The sequence below is a fragment of the Urocampus carinirostris genome, chromosome 12, assembly GCF_059441175.1.
Source record: "Urocampus carinirostris isolate Australia breed hairy pipefish chromosome 12, RoL_Ucar_1.0, whole genome shotgun sequence".
Lineage (NCBI taxonomy): Eukaryota > Metazoa > Chordata > Actinopteri > Syngnathiformes > Syngnathidae > Urocampus > Urocampus carinirostris.
This window is the reverse complement of record NC_142360.1, coordinates 13,641,650-13,655,957: the sequence shown is the minus strand read 5'-3', so window position 1 is coordinate 13,655,957 and position 14,308 is coordinate 13,641,650. Positions and strand designations below refer to the sequence as shown.

At 41.4% G+C, this 14,308-nt stretch overlaps 1 protein-coding gene across 1 annotated transcript in view; it reads right to left on the bottom strand.

Annotated features, from left to right (window-relative positions):
• The window catches only part of aspm (assembly factor for spindle microtubules), a 28,854-nt gene that overhangs the window by 6,212 nt on the left and 8,334 nt on the right, over window positions 1-14,308 (bottom strand). The window contains exons 7-23 of the mRNA XM_088349619.1: window positions 12,937-13,176; window positions 12,759-12,826; window positions 12,526-12,667; window positions 12,221-12,351; window positions 11,700-11,875; window positions 11,456-11,601; window positions 11,116-11,201; window positions 10,838-11,050; window positions 10,488-10,692; window positions 10,202-10,350; window positions 9,874-10,002; window positions 9,560-9,754; window positions 4,992-9,176; window positions 4,765-4,914; window positions 4,485-4,676; window positions 4,131-4,323; window positions 1,828-1,982 (exon numbers count right to left, since the gene is read on the bottom strand). Of these exons, the coding sequence (XP_088205745.1) occupies window positions 1,828-1,982; window positions 4,131-4,323; window positions 4,485-4,676; window positions 4,765-4,914; window positions 4,992-9,176; window positions 9,560-9,754; window positions 9,874-10,002; window positions 10,202-10,350; window positions 10,488-10,692; window positions 10,838-11,050; window positions 11,116-11,201; window positions 11,456-11,601; window positions 11,700-11,875; window positions 12,221-12,351; window positions 12,526-12,667; window positions 12,759-12,826; window positions 12,937-13,176 (6,755 nt within the window). The remainder of the gene's footprint in view (window positions 1-1,827; window positions 1,983-4,130; window positions 4,324-4,484; window positions 4,677-4,764; window positions 4,915-4,991; window positions 9,177-9,559; window positions 9,755-9,873; window positions 10,003-10,201; window positions 10,351-10,487; window positions 10,693-10,837; window positions 11,051-11,115; window positions 11,202-11,455; window positions 11,602-11,699; window positions 11,876-12,220; window positions 12,352-12,525; window positions 12,668-12,758; window positions 12,827-12,936; window positions 13,177-14,308) is intronic.

The following is a 14,308-nucleotide window of genomic DNA, read 5'->3' as shown; positions in this document are numbered from 1 at the left end:
GGACTGCTATGTCAACAAGACCCAGCGGCCTACAAAGCAGCGAAGCAGAGTGGCAAGACAGCGGCGTGACGAGGAAGCGGGCCGGGCTAACAGCTAGGCTAAAGGCTAACCCCTCTAACATCCATTTTGCTCTCCAACGTTCGCTCTCTGGACAATAAACTGGACCATTTAACAACTGGAAGTGGCATCGAACCGCGAGATGACGAACTGCTGCGCTAAAATTCTGACGAAGACATGGTTAATCTTATCTATCCCGGCTGACGTTCAAAGAACCTGTGCGGGTCAGATGTATCGACATTTTATTCTGTATACACGTGTACACGAATGACAATAAAGTAAATCTGAATCTGAATCTGAATATATGAAGAAAATGCACCCACGCCGACACGCACAGGATCAAAATTAGCGAACATATGAAAAATTTAATAATTCTGACACAATACCATCTTCTCTGCTCAACAGTATAAGGACATTTTGTTGTGTCTATACCATGCCACTGCAACAGCTATTACTAAATGGATACGGTATTTCAACCCCAAAAAAATATTTTGCCAAAAATACACTGATCAAAATTAGAGAACTCTCTCAAGCGCCTCCCACTTAATGGTGCTAATCTAGCAACTGGTGCTCTTTTCCTTGATTAACCGTCAACCCCCGTTTAAATGGCATTCTAACCGACAAGTTCTTAGACTTTCCAAGATCATGGGCTGTTCTAAAGATACTGAAAGCCTCTGGCAGCAGGTTGTCCAAATAAAAACAAAAGGGATGACCCTATCAGCCAGGTTGTTTGGTACAAATCTGTGATATTAAGTATGTGGAATCTTTACAGAAGTAAAAAATCATTCAAGCCGCCCAAGAAGGCCGGTCGTCCACGGAAGACAAATGCAACAGAGGACAGGACACAGCGGCCAATGTCAAAGGGTAATCGTTTCCACACTACAGCTAGGATTGCTCGGCAGTTCAGTGCCAAACGTGGTATGGATATGTCGCCATACAGTGTCTCGCCATGATTTCTGCAACAGGGGTTGGGCCTCTTGTACAACTACATAGCTCGGCAAATGCAAATGTGCATCAGAACCCTTTTCAACAGCACATGGTTCCTTACTGGCGTTCATCACCCAATCAGCCTGGACAATGCTCCATGTCACACAGCAAAACAGGTAAAGAATTTCCTTGAGGCATCGCTTGTACCTGAGGTAAGATGCAACCCCTTGCTCTCTTTAGTAGCAAAGTGCCTATTAATGACAAGCATGCACTTGCCAGTGTGATATTGGATTACAAGCCAGCTGATCTTACGTTTGTCCTCCAGCAGCCCTTTCGCACTGGCTACGGCAAGCCAAAGTTCACCCTCTTGTCAACCAGCAGCTTGGCTGATCTTGCCAATACAGATTGCTGGTTTGGGATGCACCAGCTTCAAAATAATCCAGCATTTCTGCTCCTGGATGTTAAGGAATGGGCTACCAATGCTATGTTAATGCAATGAATTTGCTTAATGACTATGCTCGGGGTATCATCTATCTGAAAGGCCAGGAAGGAACAACAGAATGTGCTGCAGGAAAATGAACATGACCGCAGCAAACAGCTTAACCTTTGCTGCTGCAAACGCAAGCTAATCCCTGAATAGAAGGGTTACACTCGAGTGTCAGGAGCAACACATATCTAAGGGGAAATGCATTGATGATGTTCAGAGTTCAAGTATTCCTTATATACCCCCCCTCAAACCACCCCACCCTTTTTACTCAGGGTAAACCAAATCGGAATAAACCCCCCCTCCACAATAAAATGTCCATTATACTTTTGAATGGGAACGTTCTTCCTGAATTGTACCTTTGAAAGGTTGATGAGGATCTGGATTGAATAGGTAGTGACCCCCATGCAGGGCACACTCCTGTTGCAGGACAGGATGAGGGTGAAAAGGATTTTGGTGGCTCCGCTCTCCACCAGGTTTTCGCAGCAGACGGGGGACAACCTTGTGGCAGTCTCTGCAAACACAGACACCACAAAAAAAACAATTTAAAATAAGTCCACAAGATTCTTAAGTCATCGGAAGTGTCTCCCGTTATTTGTTGGGGAAGGGGAATTTCCATTTTCCTCGATAAAACCACTGTGGTTGCCAAGAAATGAGCCAGCTTCGGTTCTGTGAGGCACGGGCTGGGTGCATGTCCTGGGGTAAAGCTCGGTGTCCTGCAACTGGCAGTTCTGAATCTGACTTTCCGAACAATACCACGTATAAATTTGATGACTCCGTGCGCGCGGCTAACTTGGATTAGAACCTTAAGTTGAACATGACTTCATAGGGGCAGCTGGGTGGAGTGAAGTTTAGATTAGTATACTGTAGTAAGTTTTCATGATGGGAAATGTATATACATGAGTGTGAGTAAATCGCTGTTTGCATTCATCATTATTTTTAACCATTAGCTACCTTATTAGTTTTCTAATAAAAACAGCTAGTCACTCTACATTTTTTCCCAAGCGTACGCTGCTTTCTAAACAACCATGTTTGGGACTTCAGAAAAAATCCCATTGGCACTCTTGGAGACCATAACTGTTTACTTTAGATAACAATCAATTTATATTTATTGGAGCAAAAATTTGGGAATATTTGGAATGTCAATGAGCTCATCGTCACAAGCTCAGGTTGCACAGGAGTGAAGTTGCACCATTAGGTTTTTTGTAAATTAGGGGAGTGCTTGCACCTGTGGTTTAATGGCGCTTCAGCACATGAGTTTGGTTGGGAAAGGAGTTTGCCTTCCTCATTTTATTATTAGGTTAGCAGTTTTTTAGTACCTCGTCACTTCATAGGTTTTGGTCTTAAATCCAACGAGGCCTGTGGTGTTGTTCCCCCAAACACATCCCTGTACTTAAATCAGTTTTTCTCTCGCCATAATACAAATGATCAGGGTGCGACCCGCTTGAGGGGGCAACAACCCATAACTTCCTCACCAGGAACTGCAGAGGCATGAATTACCAGGTTAAGTGCAGCAAAGTCCTCCATCATCTCCACCAGCTTAATGCTAACATTGCCTTTCGACAAGAAACTCATCTTATGGTATCAAAATGCACTGCTCAGAACCAGGTGGACAAGTCGGGGTTTTCACTCCACTTTTACATGCAGATCTAGAGGAGTAGCTATTCTGATCTACAAAACCGTTAGCTTTACGTGTCACAGTGTAATATCTGACCTCAACAGGAGATATGTATTAGTTGTGGTAGGCTTTTCAATATGAAACTGCTGCTTCTCAATATTTATGTTCCCACTCCAGACAATGTAGATTTCTTCAGCTTGGGTTTTTCCCAATTTCCTAGGTTTGTCATCACGTTTTCTAAAAATTGTTGGAACAGACTTCAACTGTTTGTTTGACCCCGTATGAGATGGGTCCTCAAAGAAACCCACCGGTACATCCTCGGCAACTAAATCAATAAAAACATGGATGACCGAATTATCTACGTTATCTTAATCCATCTAGTCGAGCATATTCTTTCCCTTTTTTTGGTCCACCATACATATTCCTGCATAGATTATTTTTTGATGGATGACAGGCTCCGTCACACTATAACTACGTTAAATTCAGACTAAGGCGCATCTGATTATAAGCCACACCCAATATATATATATATATATATATATATATATATATATATATATATAAAAAAAAGTTTGTACATACATAAGCCGCACTTTCCCACATTGAAACATGAGATAATTACAAGAAAGATGGCACACAGATAGTTTAATTCACAGTACCTTAACCCCTTAATGTTCTGACGGCACGCTGGTGTGACAATACGGTATTTAAAAAAAAGTTGGTACTTTGTCATCAATAATTAAATAAAACACAAACTGAAATGTGATTGCACCCATTTTTAAATGCACACTTGTATGCTTGCGTGTATGTCTTGTATGTTGTAAGGTGGAAATAGTAGAGGACATCATGAAACCGAAAGGGTGAAGTGTAGGCACGCGGGTTGTAAATAAAGCTCACACCTTTAATCAGGTCTGCCTGATGTGTGTGTTGAATACAGCAATGGCACACGTAACAGACTGTGCGCCTTATAGTCGGGAAAACATAATTGAAACTCATCCTCCAGCTTTTAAGTTGAATAAGCTTTACAAAACAAGATGAACTCACCAAGATTTTTCAGAGCTTCGAGGAGTGAAGAGAAGTATTTGTATCGCAGAAGGCACTGCAGGGCAGATGAAGTTTTGTTGCGCAATTGGTCTTCTATGCGGGCTCCAGCGGAGACTTTGCGCAAGCGGTGTCTCAACTTTATCAATTTGGTGTTGTCAGTCAGTAGGCGGGAGGCGTGCCCTCTCCACAGGGCCTAGAGGCAGGGAAAAAGAAAAACATTTCGTACATCCGAAAACAAGGGTATTTAGGTCGTCTTTAACGAATCTGTCAAATCTATCATATAAACTTTTTATTCACAGAGGTAATGTGACGGGGTTCCAGTTTCTAAAAAAACATTGAAACTGCAGTCAATACCTGAATTCTGACAATGCCTCGTTCCACTGTTTTCCTGCGCCGGAGGAGGAGGAACTTCCGGAAAGCTTGTTGGATAACTGATGCGGAATAGTGGCGACGAGCTAACCAACGCCTGACTGCTCTCTGCAATGTTATCGCTTTACTTTGGTTGGCCAAGAAAATTCTCCTTTGCAACCAGGTTCGCACCAGATTCTAAAAAACAAGAACATTAAAGCGTTGAATTACTATTAACAGTCTTCAGAAATTACTGTGCCAAATTATCAAATGAATGCTGCTGTACTTGTATCAGGATGACAGAATGCAACTGTTGCTTAGCTGACTCCAAGGTCCTATATGCTCGTAAAGCTCTTTGGATCTTGATAGCACTGAGATGGTGGTAGACTGCAGCAGCAAAACGAAGTCTCCTCTGTGCACTAGCAGCTTCAAATTCCTTGATTACACAAAAGATCATGTGATATGAAATGAGATAATTCAGTACATGCTAAAATAAACAAAATGTAACGTTACCTGCTTTCGTACAATCCATGTTCTGCAGTGGGTCTGAAGGGTAATAGCAGCCAGTTTTAATCGTGCATAATTTTTCCTTTCTACTTTGCCAATGCGCATTGCTCGGAACCTCTGTTGTAAAATAACAGTTGCGACTCTGGTCTTCTGGAAGATGCGCCTCTGGATGGAGGATCTCCAGTGAGACTGGATCAAAGTGGCAGCTCGACTCTGTTGCCTCAGATCTCTCCTGACACAGTGACCTCGGTATGCAGCTTGAATAATCATGGTCGACTGTATGATTTTCAGGAAACCTTTCCTCTCATACCTCTGGCGAACAAAGGCTCGATAGAACCTCTGAATGACCACGACAGACATGCGCTTGTTCTGGAATCTGACTACTTGGACATGCTTCCTGTATGCAGACTGGATAACAGTTGCAGCCTTGTGTAAGCGAGTAATGCGCTTGCGAGTTTGTTGTCCTCTGTATGTTGCTTGACAGATGACAGCGGCGCAACGCATTTCCAGAAAAAGTTCTCTCTCAGATCTAGCCGCTGCAGTAGAACGAATTCTTTGCTGAATAATTAGTGCAGCCGATTTCATTTTCCTATAACATCTACGCTGACAATGGCCTCTAAATGCTGTTTGAATTGTGGTGGCAGCTCGATGCATTTGTTGGAGGGATTTTCTCGATTTCATACCCCGGAAAGCAGCTTGCAGGTAAATGACAGAGTTCCTGAGTTGTGTGTAATGCTTCATCTCAATGCGGCTCTTTCGGAGAGCACGAAGTCTGTGCTGTATGATGTAGACAGCCCAGCATTGTTTCTTGAATGCCAATTGCTGATGGTGTCTCTTGAAGTTTGCTTGAATGATGGTAGCGGCCCGGTGCATTTTTCTAATTTTCTTTCTGTCCAAACAACCTCTGAAAACTGCTTGAAGGTAGATGACAGAGCTTTTGATCTTGAGAAAGTAATTCCTCTCTTGTTTCTGGAGATCATAAGCTCTATAACGTCTCTGTATAATGATGACTGACGAGCGTTTTGCCTGGAATTTAACTTTTTCTCTGTGGGTTCTATAAGCAGACTGGATGACTGTTGCAGCAAAATGCATTTCTTTAATGGACTGTCTTGTTTTCATCCCACAAAAGGCAGCTTGTAGTCGAATCACAGCATTCCTTATTTCTTGATAACGTTGTACTTCGAGATTTCGCTGTTTTAAAGCTCTAAACCTTTGCTGTAAAACAAAGGCGGCCCAGCGCTGTCTACTGAAGAGAACTTGGGACTTATGCCTCCTGAAATTCGCTTGAATGACAACTGCGGCTCGGTGCATTTGGGAGAATCTTTTCCTCTGTAAGCAACCTCTAAAAACTGACTGAATATAGATGATTGAGGCCCTGACTTTGAGAAAGTAGTCCCTTTCTTTTCTCTGTAGAAGATAGGCCCTGTAGCATCTCTGGATGATGACGGCTGCCATACGCATGGCCTGAAACTGGACTTGATCTCTGTGACATCTGAAGGCAGATTGGATGACTGCTGCAGCTTTATGCATCACTTTCATAGATCTTCTTGTTTTCATTCCTCGAAAGGCAGCTTGCAGACAATGAGCAGCATTCTTGACTTTTTGATAGCGTTTCATTTGAAAGTTTCTCTGTCTCAAAGCTCTAAATCTTTGTTGAAGAACCGAGGCAGCCCAGCGTTCTTTCCTGTAAATCGACTGCTGTTTATGCCGCTTGTAATGTGATTGTATAACTGATGCTGCTTTGTGCATCTCAGCGATCCTTTGTCTTGCAGAGCGACCTCTGTAGGCTGCCTGAAGAACTGTGGCAGCAGATCTGACTTTTAGATAGTATCCTCTGTCATGTTTCTGACGGACATAAGCCCGGTAATATCTCTGGATGATGATAGTCGACAGACGCAAACTCTGGAATTTGACTTTTTCCTGGTGCTTTCTAAAAGTCGATTGGATCAAACTGGCAGCCTGATGCATACGGGCAACATCCTTCCTGATCCGCATCCCTCTGTATGCTGCCTGAATGATGACTGAAGACCTACACAATTCTTGATAATGTCGCATTTGAGCTTTGGCTGCTACAGTGGCGCGGTATCTACATTGAATAGCAAGCACTGCAGACTTTAAGACAATGTACCTCTTACGTTCACAGTGGGCTCGGAGGGCTCCCTGAATCGTAGTGGCAGCCTGATGCTTTTGTCTGACAAGTTGTCTGGATCTCATTCCCCAGAAAGCTGCTTGTAAAACAAGAGCAGCGTGTTTCTTTGAGTCTAGAGCTTGCCGCTCCCGTCGCATTTCTTTGTTGGCTTGGTAACGTGCTTGAAGGACACCAGAAGCCCATTGAAGTCTTCTGTAGTAGTTTAGCTGCTGATACCGCCGGAAATGTGACTGGATCTTGATTGCAGCGTGACGCTTGAAGATATAAATCTTCCGAATCTTGTATCCCCTGAAGGCTGCTTGCAGGCAAATTGCCGCCTTGCGCTTAGACAGATAATGCAGTCGTACTTGTCTTGTCAAGACCAGAGCTCTGAAGCGCTGTTGAAGAATCAAAGTTGCCGTCTTAATCGCTACATACTTCTTCCTTTCCTGGATTACGAGGAACCATCTTTGGATGATGACGGCTGCACTTTGCACCTGAGCAATCATCATCCGGGCACGGTAGCCACGATACGCAGCCTGGATGATAACAGCAGCAGATTTCATGCTTCTGTACATCTTCAGCTGTCGATTCATGAGAATCTTGGCCCTATATCGCTCTTGGATGAAGATTGCAGCACTTTTGGTGGCTAAATAAGCCGTGCGAACTTTGTTCATTCTCAGCAGAGACTGCATAACTGTAATGGCGGTCTTCTTCTTCTTAAATATTTCTCTTTCCTTCCAGCCTCTGTAAACTGCTTGGATTCTCAAGGCTGCCTTCTTTTGCTCTTTGTACACGCATTGCTGAGTTCTGCACTGGATCAAAGCTCTGTAACGGTTCTGAACAGCAATGACTGCATTTCGAAGGTGAAAGTATTGCTTTCTACGCAAATGCATCCTAACTGCAGACTGAATGACAATTGCACATTTGTGCTTTTTCTTCTGGTCGGTCTTAACTTTCATGCCTCTAAATGCAGCCTGTATGGACACACAGGCTGACCTCATCTGAAGGAATGCAGTCCTAGTCTTCTTTCCAACCACATAGGCTCTGTAATTGTGTTGAATGACAACAGCTGCTGCTTTTTTTGACCTAAAGTCCACTTGAGCTTTGTACCGCCAGTAGTGGGCTTGAATCAGCGTTGCACACCGATGGCATTTTTCAATCATCCTCCTGTCGGCTCTGCCCCTCCAGTAGGCTTGGACAGTGAGTACAGCTTTTCTAAGGGTCTCATACTCTTCTTTTTGATTACGTGCAAAAATCATGGCTCGATACTTTTGCTGAACAACAATGGTTGCTTTTCTCAAGGCAAGGAAACGTTTTTGGCAAGTATATTTCCTGAATGCGGCCTGTATCAAAGTTGCTGCTATGTGCTGTTTCTTCAGCAGGTCATGATTGCGTTTCTTACGGTACGCAACCTGAATGGTCGTGGCAGCGCATCGCATCTTAACAAATATTTGCCTTTCCACATCTCTTCTGGCTGAAGCCCTGTACCACCGTTGGATTAAAACGGTGGCATTATTTAATCTCCTGGCCTCTTCCCTAACTCTGTATCCCCTGAAGGCACTTTGAATGACAATGGCAGAGTTGTGTTGTTTCTTGCACAGTTGGAAGCGGCACCTTTGTTTATGACCTCTATACTGGGCTTGAATAAACAAGGTGCTTCTTTGGACTTTTCTGTATTGACGCAAGCAACTTTGCATTCTGTAGAGAGCTTGGATTTTAACTGCGGCAGCTGTCCTTTTGGCCATTTTTTTCATCCGCCACTTCCTATATGCCGTTTGTATGACTTTAGCAGCACAGTTTTCCTTACGAGTTTTCTGTAGTTTCCGCATTCTATATGCCCTCTGTACTTTCACCACAGCAGCTTTGAGGGACTGATAATTACTACGTACTTTTCTTGCATTTATCAAAGCTCTTAATTGTCTCTGTATGACAATTATGCACAAGTACATTTTTGCATAGGCAGATGCATCCCTCTTCATTCGCCACTGCGCTTGGAGGACAATGGCATAGTATCGTAGTTGCTGGTAATACCTCGTGGCTGAAAACATTCTCCACTGTGCCTGTATAAACAAAAATGAAAATTTAAGAACAATTCCACTATTGCTTTTCTCCCACACCAAAAAATGTATTTAGGGACAAGACTGATCAATATTACCTCATGAAAAGCAGGGTCAATTTTTTAAACAACACCCATATAGCCTGATATGACAGAAAGTTCCGGTGCTATGTTCATGACCAAAATATACAGTGCAAACGTAGTAATGTTTTAAGTCAGTTGAAATATATTTACAAAACTTCCTGAATTTACGGTAAGAAAGTCGCAGAGAATAGTTTCCAAATGGAAAGAAAACATACATACAGGAAACAGTTTGCTGTATTTTTTCTTACCAGGATATTTTTGTGACTGTACCAAGTCAGAAATAGTATCAAATAATCCATCTACCTGAATGATGGTTGCTGCTCGGTTTTGTATGATTAGAAACTCTGCCTCTTTTATCATCCGTAGTCTTCTGCGAGTAATAAAGCCTTTCCACACTGACTGGATGATTATTGAGGCAGCATACTGCTTATGGACTCTGCGGCGCTGAAGAAACCGCTTCACCACCGCCTGAATTTTTACAGCAGCCGTGTTTTTCTCCTACACCCAAAGAAGGCAACAATTGCCAACAATTACATAGTTGTCGAATATGGTAACAGTTCTAAGGACCTAAATGATATCAAGTTTGTGATAAGCATTTTATTTCCTGTGTAAAGCACCTTATAGAGTTGCATATCTTTCTTTATTCTGTAATCCCTCCAGGTATTTTGTATGATCCGAGCTGCCCTGGTTTCATTCCGCAGGTCCAAGAGACGAGCACACAGGAAAGAGAGGTAAGACACAACAACCTGTTGAAGAAATGCATAAGGATAAAAGGTCAACTTTTCTTCAGCATGTTTACTCCCCATTTGTTTGGAGTCACAATTAAGTAGGGAGTCATTTTTGGTTTTCCGTAACCTGGAGTTCTAACACAAATAAAACCAGATTTCCTTCTTTCAGCCGTATTATTAGTGGTTTGAATTTTTCAAAGATATATTAGAATTTAACCTTCTCATTGGGGATGGTGTTTGACATGTCAGCTGTGTTGATCATAGCAGGTACTCCACCCAGGAATGCCACTGCAGCATTGACCAGCCTGAAGTTGCTCTTTTCATTCTCCAGTAGTTCTTTAAATATTGCAGAAGGAGAATCAGGACCTGTGAGATCAAAAAATATATTGATTAATAAGAGGCATACCTGTGGGTAAAGGTTTATAAAATAAAAAAAAACCTACATAGATTACAGTATAATCAAATGTATACACATATAAAGTATTTAATTAAGAGTCGCACACCGTTTGGGCCTTTGGGAGCATCGTCAAAAGAGTTATCAGAGTCCATGTCTGAGCAGTTGAGCTGCAGAAAACCCCGCGATGAGCACTCTACAGTTTGAGTGGTGCTATGATGAATAGAGTCCTTTGAAATGAGACTGGGATGGTAATGGTGAATTAGGTAGCAGAGAGCTCGTCCATCCGAGAACGTCACAGTGAAGTTCTCCAGCTAATCAAAAAAAGTATATATATATATTTTTTTAATTTAGCTTTTGAATGGAAAGAAGAAACGGGTTGCATCAGTCAAACAGAAATTAAAAGTGAATACATGAAGCAATGTTGTTCCTGATAAAACTACAAGTTCATAAACACACCGTTAGATTGTAGAAGTCGCACACTGCACGAGCCCACTCCATCAAAAGAACAATCTTTGGGCTGCAGTGCTCATATGGCACCCTCAGCTTGGGCGTGTATGGCTCAACGAAGCAACTTGTCCTCACAGAGGCCAACCTCTGTTTTGACCTCAGGGTTCTCCTCAAAAAGACAATTTCCTCCTTCAACTGATCCTCATTTAAAATCACCTCCAACTGAGATTGCAGACATGACAAATTATTCCACTTGTGTAGTACAAAAAAATGGTTCAGATACATACTTGAAATGAAAAAAATATTTTCCACAGAAGGCTTAATGTTTTCTCCCTGTGTCCATCCACAATGTCTCTGGAATCTATGACAGAGCCTAAAAATAGAGAGATGTTTTATTCCACCATATATAGTTTGTTTTGATATTGGTCTGAAAAAAAATCTTTAGCATTGGGATCACTGCATTTTCTCTTTTGTAACTTGAGCTGTCTCAATTATTTTTCCATTCACACAGTTAAAAAAAACACCAAATGATATTGTACTTATATGAGAATTTTTTTAAATCTAACTTCCTTTCACTTTTTACTCATGTCATGCTACGGTTCAGCCCCAAGATCAAAAAGTAGGTACCGTGTTCATCCTTAAGGTCGACGCCTCTGATTTTGAGAACTTGAAAAGCAATATCCACATTGTGGACTTTTTGCAAGCGGCTGATGGCTGGCAGTCGCAGCTTTGCTGACAAACCCCATTGCTTAATCAGGAGCTCAATCACTCTCCTAAAATGGATTAAAAAAATAATATTTGAAATGAAATTAAATGAAAACTTCAGATCAGAAAACTTGGCAAATCATAAAACATCAATTATTTCGCTTACACCAGTCGAATTCCACATTTCAAGTCAACTGCCAAATTGTTCACAGCATAGTTGAATTCATCAAGTGGAGATTGCTGGTGGGAGACTGGCAACCCAAGGTAGCCAAGATGTCGAGGGAGAATTCCCTCGCCGCTTAAAAAGTCTCTTGAGAAGGCCAGCAGCAAATCTTTGCTGGCCTGAAGAAATATAAAATCGATTACTTCACAGATCAATTGAAGGAATATCATTGACTTTTAGAATGCATTATTCGAGTGAGCAACTACATAATGCATGAGGCTTGTAAACAAATGTTATTTAGAGGTTCCATGTCTGACTTTACGAGTGCAAACATATTTTCCATAAAATAAACTTTTGCAACCGTTTCTAGATGGGTACATTGGGGATATTGGAAAGATAATGAAATTAATAGAATCGTTCCCTAATGAAGAATCAACAATTATTGTTCATGTTAGTCTGTAAAAGTTGCAGTGTTTCCCTACTTTCATTTGTCCCAGATCTTTAAAAATGATTCCATCACCTACCTTAAACTCTGCGTCAACACAGAACAAACACGGATTGTGCTCAATTAGGCGAGACTCTTTGGCCTTGTCCAAGAAGCACACCAGCAAGAGCAGCTTCTTCAGAGTGAAGCGAGACAGCGCGTCTTCGTGGCCTGAACACAACAAATAACCAAGAGGAGTATTTTCCCTTATGTTACTACACAAGCACATTGAGATTATTATTCAAAGTTTCACTTTATCATATTTTGGCTCATAAAAGGTACAATAAAGGGCAATGTTGTTTATACAACATAGGCTGATGAATACACAGACAAAGAGAACATTACCATCTTTGTAAAGATGAGGAACTTTAGGATGTCTAAACTCTGCTGCAATGTCAGGATTCCATAAAAGACGCTGAAGGATGAACATCGCCAGGCCAACTGCATCACTGTTGCTCTCCAGCGAGATCAGCTCCCCAAAAATGGTCTGAGCACCAAGGTACATTTACTCAGATTCCCTTGAATACAGACTATTTATTCGAAAAATGTAATAACAAAATCAATTTAACCAGACAAACCTCAAGTCCAATCCTTAACCACAGTGGATTGTAGGAAAGAAGCCAGTTAAGGACTTTTTGACGTTCACCTGAAAAACGACAAAGATCTTAAAGATTTGTTTCCTCAGCACCTGCCAATGATGTATGAATACACTTCAAAGATGTATTTTAACAGTTAAGCTAGAGGTTGGAGCTGTACCTATATCTTTCCAGAGGTGGCGGTCTTTGCGGATAAGAAGCCTTTTTGCCTCCACTTCAATTTCCAACCTCTTAATGGCCTTGGCCATGCTCTCAGAGGTGAAGAGCTGACAGGCAGCCCGACGAAGGCCGTTTAACTTCCGCCGGGCTGTGTATGTGCCGAAAGACAGCTCTTCTTTTGTTGGCGCTTTGGGAACACTGTATTTGTCACCGCAGCATGTTGACAGAGGCGCAGCACTCACTGCAAAGTTTACAGAAAAAAGAAAAAAAACTCTTAGAAAATTAAAATCAATCACCTTTCTTTACACAGTACATCAAAAAAAATCTGAGCGTACAGAGTGCTTTGCATTAAATCATACAAACGAGAAAATAAAATAAGCAATTTAAGGTAGAACTAAAAATATAAATGATCAAAAAAATAAATACAGGTTTGCTTCTGTTAATCATTTGTGGTTAATGGGCTTGACACACAGGAGGTGACTTCACTGGCACTTAATTTAATCCTCGATGGCAGAGGGGCGCCAAGGCGAAAATCGCCAAAACTTCTCCCTTACTGCAACAGGATCAAGAGATTGAATCTGGCCCGCGAACAATGTTGAGAGAAGCGCAAGAGAAAAAAAAAACGCAGTTTTAAAAATGTTCATTCAATGTTGCCCAAAGCAATTGTAGCTGTATTTCTCTCTTTTTGTCTCAAAATTTTTCTATATTTTTACTTCCCTCCTTTCTCTCTATTCATGTTTTCTAGATCTCACTCGTTTGTTCGTTCTTTTTCCTCCCAGTATCTTTTTCTTCTCCCACTTTTTGTCTTTTGTCTTTCTGTGCAGAAAATACTATATTTGTGTATATTGCGCACCCATATTAAAAAAGTAAAATAAAAACAAAAAATCCGTATAAAATGTTAAATTTTCCTCAGCTTAAACTAAGCTTTGAAAGTGAAAAGTTGAATACATGCAGCCAAGATTTAAATCATTAAGTATGAAGACGATACCAACATGATATATACAATGTATTTATTTCATGCCCTTTAAAGTTCGATTTATCATCACATACACCAAAGAGTTGTTTCCCTTATTGTAGTTTTTTTGCATTTCTTCATAACTCTCAGAACAAATTTCCGTTTTCTCTACTTTCTAACATTTATCTCTAGTTCTGCTACTAAAAAGAAGATGAAATCGAATGCGTGTTACACACATATGAATACAGTACTCCTGCCCGCGTGAACTTCCATTCGAAATTCAAACGCACAATTTCAAATGCCTGATCCACTCTTGGAAATCTCACAATGCCCCCCTCCCTGCCGCAAAACATTTTATCCCCGGGTAGACACATTTCACGTGGACCACATTTTTTTGTTTAAAACAGTGAATTTATGC